Source organism: Entelurus aequoreus, linkage group LG13 (genome assembly GCF_033978785.1).
Source record: "Entelurus aequoreus isolate RoL-2023_Sb linkage group LG13, RoL_Eaeq_v1.1, whole genome shotgun sequence".
Classification (NCBI taxonomy): Eukaryota; Metazoa; Chordata; class Actinopteri; order Syngnathiformes; family Syngnathidae; genus Entelurus; species Entelurus aequoreus.
This window is the reverse complement of record NC_084743.1, coordinates 60,673,034-60,681,118: the sequence shown is the minus strand read 5'-3', so window position 1 is coordinate 60,681,118 and position 8,085 is coordinate 60,673,034. Positions and strand designations below refer to the sequence as shown.

At 40.6% G+C, this 8,085-nt stretch overlaps 1 protein-coding gene across 1 annotated transcript in view; it reads right to left on the bottom strand.

The window, feature by feature from the left end:
• Positions 1–276: 276 nt before the first annotated feature.
• The window catches only part of vtna (vitronectin a), an 8,813-nt gene continuing 1,004 nt past the window's right edge, over positions 277–8,085 (bottom strand). Inside the window, exons 2-8 of the mRNA XM_062068104.1 lie at positions 6,293–6,412; positions 5,860–6,216; positions 5,659–5,798; positions 4,226–4,382; positions 4,005–4,157; positions 3,418–3,930; positions 277–1,390 (exon numbers count right to left, since the gene is read on the bottom strand). Coding sequence (XP_061924088.1) covers positions 1,269–1,390; positions 3,418–3,930; positions 4,005–4,157; positions 4,226–4,382; positions 5,659–5,798; positions 5,860–6,216; positions 6,293–6,412 — 1,562 coding nt within the window. The 3' untranslated portion in view covers positions 277–1,268. The remainder of the gene's footprint in view (positions 1,391–3,417; positions 3,931–4,004; positions 4,158–4,225; positions 4,383–5,658; positions 5,799–5,859; positions 6,217–6,292; positions 6,413–8,085) is intronic.

Here is an 8,085-nt window from a genome sequence, read left to right as displayed (position 1 = left end):
ATGTATGTATGTATGTATGTATGTATATATATATATACATGTATGTATGTATGTATATATATATATACATGTATGTATATATATATATATACATGTATGTATATATATATATATATATATATATATATATATATATATATATATATATATATATATATATATATGTATATATATATATATATATATATATATATATACATACACGCGCACACACATATATACACATACATATATATATATACATATATATACATATATGTATATATATATATGTGTGTATATGTATATAAGTATGTGTATATAAATATATATATATGTGTATATATATATATATATATATATATTTGTGTATATATATACAGCATATACCGTAATTTCCGGACTATAAGCCGCTACTTTTTCCCCTCGTTCTGGTCCCTGCGGCTTATACAAGGGTGCGGCTTATTTACGGCCTGTTCTTCTCCGACACCGACGAAGAGGATTTTGGTGGTTTTAGTACGCAGGAGGAAGACGATGACACAATGATTAAAGACTGACTTTTCATATACCGGTAGGCTGGTTATTTTGATAACGTACAGGCGAGCACTTTGTATTACTTTGCACCGTTGTATTATTTGTACTCTGCACAAATGCTGTTCGCCATGTCAAAGATGTGAAAGTTTGATTGAAAGATTTATTGTTAATAAATGGGACGCTTTGCGTTCCCAAACAGTCATCTCTGTCCCGACAATCCCCTCCGTGGTAGCAGGAACCCCTATATACTACGCTAATTACACATCAAAACCCTGCGGCTTATAGTCGGGTGCGGCTTACATATGGAGCAATCTGTATTTTCCCCTAAATTTAGCTGGTGCGGCTTATAGTCAGGTGCGGCTTATAGTCCGGAAATTACGGTATATATATGTGTATATATATATTTGTGTATATATATATATATATATATTTATATATATATAAAGATACAATGTTATCCAGGTCATGATTATATCTTATGATGGTAACAAATGAATGATTAATACAAATATAACTGAATAATTGCAATTAAATATAAGCATGAGTATAAATGAGCATAAGTATGTAAATGATGAATGTCTATGACTATTGCCTACGCCACAGAAACATCTTATAACACGACTGTGATGAATAAATGAAGACGCTCAGCTGGACTTTGCACCTCTGATGATCGTCAATGTTTGCTCAAGCAGCCATTTGTGTGTCACACTGAGTACAACACCATGATTTACTGCTGATGTACCCCTAAATACCTTCTACTTCTTCTCTGCTCCAGCTGGGTCTGAGCAGCCCAGCCAGTGCTTGGCGATGGATCTAGGATAGGGAGGCACGGCCGGGTCCACTCTCTTGGTGCTCAGATCCACTCTGTAGTATTTATCTGCACACCAAAGGACAAATGCTCAATTTTAGTCACTGACACACAAAGTCGGTTTTAGACTATGAAACAAAGTTATATGATAGATCCACACAGAAATATTCAAGAAATCACAGTAAAGTGTACTTTACAACACAGCAAAATTGGTGACTAATCTAGGATGTCAGCTGGGATAGACTAGTGAAGTACTAGATATGGCCTGGGATTGATTGGTGACTAATCTAGGATGTCAGCTGGGATAGACTAGTGAAGTACTAGATATGGCCTGGGATTGATTGGTGACTAATCTAGGATGTCAGCTGGGATAGACTAGTGAAGTAATAGATATGGCCTGGGATTGATTGGTGACTAATCTAGGATGTCAGTTGGGATAGACTAGTGAAGTAATAGATATGGCCTGGGATTGATTGGTGACTAATCTAGGATGTCAGCTGGGATAGACTAGTGAAGTAATAGATATGGCCTGGGATTGATTGGTGACTAATCTAGGATGTCAGTTGGGATAGACTAGTGAAGCACTAGATATGGCCTGGGATTGATTGGTGACTAATCTAGGATGTCAGCTGGGATAGACGAGTGAAGTACTGGATGTGGCCTGGAATTGATTGGTGACTAATCTAGGATGTCAGCTGGGATAGACGAGTGAAGTACTGGATGTGGCCTGGAATTGATTGGTGACTAATCTAGGATGTCAGCTGGGATAGACGAGTGAAGTACTGGATGTGGCCTGGAATTGATTGGTGACTAATCTAGGATGTCAGCTGGGATAGACGAGTGAAGTACTGGATATGGCCTGGAATTGATTGGTGACTAATCTAGGATGTCAGCTGGGATAGACTAGTGAAGTACTGGATATGGCCTGGGATTGATTGGTGACTAATCTAGGATGTCAGCTGGGATAGACTAGTGAAGTACTGGATATGGCCTGGGATTGATTGGTGACTAATCTAGGATGTCAGCTGGGATAGACTAGTGAAGTACTGGATATGGCCTGGGATTGATTGGTGACTAATCTAGGATGTCAGCTGGGATAGACTAGTGAAGTACTAGATATGGCCTGGGATTGATTGGTGACTAATCTAGGATGTCAGCTGGGATAGACTAGTGAAGTACTGGATATGGCCTGGGATTTATTGGTGACTAATCTAGGATGTCAGATGGGATGGACTAGTGAAGTAGTGGATGTGGCCTGGGATTGATTGGTGACTAATCTAGGATGTCAGCTGGGATGGACTAGTGAAGTACTGGATGTGGCCTGGGATTGATTGGTGACTAATTTAGGATGTCAGCTGGGATAGACTAGTGAAGTACTGGATCTGGCCTTGGATTGATTGGTGACTAATCTAGGATGTCAGCTGGGATAGACTAGTGAAGTACTGGATGTGGCCTGGGATTGACTGGTGACTAATCTAGGATGTCAGCTGGGATAGACTACTGAAGTACTGGATGTGGCCTGGGATTGGCTAGTGACTAATCTAGTATGTCAGATGGGATAGACTAGTGAAGTACTGGATGTGGCCTGGGCTTGGCAGGTGACTAATCTAGGATGTTAGCTGGGATAGACTAGTGAAGTACTGGATGTGACCTGGGACTGACTGATGACTAATCTAAGATGTCAGCTGGGATTGACTAGTGAAGTACTGGATGTGGCCTGGGATTGGCTGGTGATTAATTTAGTATGTCAGCTGGGATAGACTAGTGAAGTACTGGATGTGGCCTGGGATTGACTGGTGACTAATCTAGGATTTTAGCTGGGATAGACTAGTGAAATACTGGATGTGGCCTGGGATTGGCTGATGACTAATCTAGGATGCCAAATGGGATAGACTAGTGATGTACTGGATGTGGCCTGGGTTTGGCTGGTGACTAATCTAGGATGTTAGCTGGGATAGATTTAGTGAAGTACTGGATGTGGCCTGGGATTGGCTGGGGTAGACTAGTGAAGTACTGGATGTGGTCTGGGATTGGCTGGTGACTAATCTAGGATGTCAGATGGGTTATACTACTGATGCAGTAAAATATAAAGATACCTCCTCTAAAGAAGTAGACACTCTGGACAGGTAGACTCCTTGGCAACAAGTCCCAGTAGGACCTGTCGTTTCTGTATCTGGAGTCGTAGTTGCCTCGGTTGTTGTCTCTCCGCCTGTCCTGGTCCCAGTCCTGATCCCATTGTCGGCTCCAGTCTCTTCCGAGCCTCTCCTCCATCTCCATCCTCCTCTCGGCCAGTCTCAGACCCATCTCCATCCCCCTTTCTGCAAACTGCCGGCCCATGTTCATGCCGCCCTCGGCCATGGATTCCCAGACGGGCGAACGGTTCTGCCTCCTTCGCCCCCACTGTTGTCCGTACTGTTGTCCGTACTGTTGTCCGTATTGTTGTCCGTACTGTTGTCCATACGGTTGTCCGTACTGTTGACCCCACTGTTGGTCCGGCCGGATGCGTCGTGGAGGGACATACATCCGTCCAGCCATGGCGGCGTCCACCGGCGACCTGAGCCCGACCCAGTCTCTGTCGATGAAGTGGTAATCGGTGTGATGCTGCGGCTCTGAAGACAACGAGTTCAAAGTAAGCGCGGAGTTCGTAGGAAAGACACACGTCGGCCATTGGCACGCAACTTACGGTCAGGGAAGAGACTGCGGAAGTAGCTGTGGTCGTTGCTGGAGTACACGTGGTTGTAGCGCCGGAAGAGTGCGGAGGGAGACGTCTCGGACATGGAGACACACTCCCTGTGGGACGGCTGGTGCAAAAACTCGTAGACGTAATATCGATCCCCTGTAGGATGAAGCAACAAATGAAGCCGGTTTGTGTATTATAGCCCTGTGCGGAAGATCCTGCTTCACCTTTGAAGAAGTACACCTTCTCTCTGCCATTGTGGCTGTGAGCGGGGAGGGCGAACGCCGCGTCCACATTATCCGGAATCTTCTCAAAGCCCACGCTGATATCCCGAGGGTAGTCGCCATCCAACATGCCGTTGTTGAACCTCCAGTACTTGTCACCCTGTTCGGATTGGTCTCCGCATCAGCATTTCCTGTTTACACCTTCTAACTAGAGATCGACCAATATGTTTTGTTCAGGGCCGATACCGATCCTGATTATGAGTAGTCAAGGAGGCCGATAACCAATATTCATTTGCAGTAAAAGTTAGCTAAGCAATACTCGTAGATGTCAGTAAACAGCTCGATTCTTGGGGGTAACGAGTTGATTCAGAATTGATTCTCGATTCAAACTGATTCTTGATACAAAATCAATACTTTTTTAATAACATTTGGTGTCATATATGTATATATATATACAGTATGTGTATAGTGAAGTGAAGTGAAGTGAATTATATTTATATAGCGCTTTTTCTCTAGTGACTCAAAGCGCTTTTGCATAGTAAAACCCAATATCTAAGTTACATTTAAAGCAGTGTGGGTGGCACTGGGAGCAGGTGGGTAAAGTGCCTTGCCCAAGGACACAACGGCAGTGACTAGGATGGCGCAAGCGGGGATCGAATCTGGAACCCTCAAGTTGCTGGCGCGGTCACTCTACCAACCGAGCTATACCGCCCCGATATATATGTGTATATATGTATGTATATATGTATCTATATTTATATAGGTATATATGTATGTTTACATGTATATATGTATATGTATGTACTGTATATATGTGTATATATATGTATGTGTGTGTATATATGTATATATTTATATGTATATATATATATTTATATGTATATATATACATACATATATATATGTGTGTATATATATATACTGTATATATATGTGTGTGTATATATATATATATATATATATATATATATATATATAAATGTGTATATATATGTGTATGTATGTATATATATATATATATATACGTATATATATATATATATATATATATATATATATATATATATATATATATATATATATATATATATATATATATATATATATATATATATATATATATATATATATATATGTATGTATATATATATATACTACATATTTATGGCAGCCATGTTATTAAGATTCGATTAAGAATTGTAACAAATAAGAATTGCGATTCATTCGAAAATCCTTTTTTTTTTGACACCCCTGCTTATTACTATCTACTTTACTAATGTTTTTATTTAAAATTGTTTTAATCATATTTGTATAAATTGCATCTGCTAATGTAATTACGTATTTAAAAAAAAAGCTGATACCGGTTAGAAAATGTCACGTCAAAATGTCAAATATCGGCGCCGGTAATCGGTCGATCCCAACTTCTAACCCTTTACCTTGAAGACATACGTCTTGCCCTGGCAGTTGACCCGCGTGAAGGCGGCGTCAATGGGCCCGCTGATGCCCCACACGTCCTTGATGAGCTTGGGATAGCCCGGTAGGACGGTCCTCTGGTCCAGCTCAAAGAAGAACTGGCCTGCAGACGAGGACAAGAAGCTCGACGAGGCAATAAGAAGAAGATGGTGAGTGCGTCTCACCTCTGAAGGCGTACATGGAGCCGTTCTTTGACTGCACAAATGAGTCAAAGGGTCGGCCGCTGCACGCCTCAGCATCAGGGTCCGGGGCCACAGTGGTGGCAGGTCTTGTTGGAGGTGTGGTGGTCTCAGCTTTGGTGCTGCTCGGAGGCTTCAATGTTGGAGCAACGGTCGCTCTGAGAGGTCTGAGTGGAGCTTTGTCCATTTCTAACACGGCGTCTGGACCTTGCTGCGGTCTGCGGACAAAATCTGAGCCGCCCCCCGGGGTTTCCTGCTCATGTACCGGACGCCTCGAGGGCAGCGTGGTGCTCTCAAGATCATTGTCGTCGTCTTCCGCTGATTTGAACGTGTCTCCTCGGTCTAAGTGTGGAAAAGGCACTTTTGAATTATGCAGCGTGTGTGGTTATTTTTTTCACCGTGAAAGTAAGTTTCTTACTCATCGTGCCACAAATGTCCTGGTAGTCGGTGCAGCAGCTGTGGTAGTACTTGCACATGTTGTCACACTGACATCTCTTCTCCGAGTCGAAGCCATTCTCACAGCGACCCATGCACGACTCTGACCAGAAAAAATGGGCTTCATGCATCTCTCCATTGAATGTCCAAAAGAGGGGACTAGTGTGCGGTGAGATACAGTCTGGTGTGCCGTGGGAGATTATCTAATTTCACCTATTTGGGTTAAAAATATGTTTTGCAAACCAGTAATTGTAGTCTGCAAATGATGTGTTGTTGTTGAGTGTCGGTGCTGTCTAGAGCGCGGCAGAGTAACCGTGTAATAGTCTTGCATATCAGTAAGTGGCAGCCGGTAGCTAATTGCTTTGTAGATGTCGGGAACAACGGGAGGCAGAGTGCAGGTAAAAATGTGTCTAATGCTTAAACCAAAAATAAACAAAAGGTGAGTGCCCCTAAGAAAAGGCATTGAAGCCTAGGGAAGGCTATGCAGAACGAAACTTAAACTGAACTGGCTACAAAGTAAACAAAAACACAATCCTGGACGACAGCAAAGACTTACTGTGGAGCAAAGACGGCGTCCACAATGTACATCAGAACGTGACATGACAATCAACAATGTCCCCAAATAAAAGGATAAAAACAACTGAAATATTCTTGATTGCTAAAACAAAGTAGATGCGGGAAATATCGCTCAAAGGAAGACATGAAACTGCTACAGGAAAATACCTAAAAAAAATAGAAAAAGACACCAAAATAGGAGTGCAAGACAAGAACTAAAACACTACAAACAGGAAAACAGCAAAAAAACTCAAAATAAGTCACGGCGTGATGTGACAGGTGGTGACAGTACACCTACTTTGAGACAAGAGCTATATTTATGCATGCTTGGTTATGGTTTAAATTCATATCCAACAATTGCGACAACGACTTTTTACTGTCAACTGAGTTTCGTTTTTTAATGATTTCTCATGGTGGTGTGCCTCTGGATTTTTTCAAAGCAAAAAATGTGCCTCGGCTCAAAAAAGGTTGAAAAACACTGTTCTAATCTACATCTGACACACTTCATGCTCTCCAGATAATATGTAGTGGATGTGCTTCAATGCATATTTTGCCCCACAGTCACATTTATAACCCACTTTCGGCTTGACATGTTCGTTTGTGGAGGCGTTCCCTTCACAGGGGTCTCCAAAGTGCGGCCTGGGGGCCATTTGCACATTCTAAAAATTACAAAAAAATGGCGAAATCATGTTAAGCTGCTGTCAAAAAATAATTATGTATCAAAATCAATGTTACGAATTATTGACCTATTCAAGGCTCCAATTATTTAGAAAATTCCACTTCGAATTTTTTTTGGGCAAATACTGCATATTTTTTGCATTAAAAATATAAGTTTTCTATGAGAAAACGATTACAAAACAAATAAATAAAAACATTGAATCGACAGATGAATAAATATATTCCATTTTTCAATAAGGCTGTAACATAACAAAATGTGAAAAAAATAAAATAATGTATCAAAATCTATTTTTATGAATTATTGACATAGTCAAGGCTCCAATTACTTAGAAAATTCCACTTAGAATTTTTTTTGGCAAATATTGCATATTTTTTGCATTAAAAATACAAGTTTTCTATGAGAAAACTATTACAAAACAAATAAATAATAAAAGGTACAATCGACAGATAAATAAATGTATTTCATTTTTGAATAGGGCTGTAACATAACAAAATGTGAAAAAAATAAATAATGTATCAAAATCAATGTTATGAATTATTGAC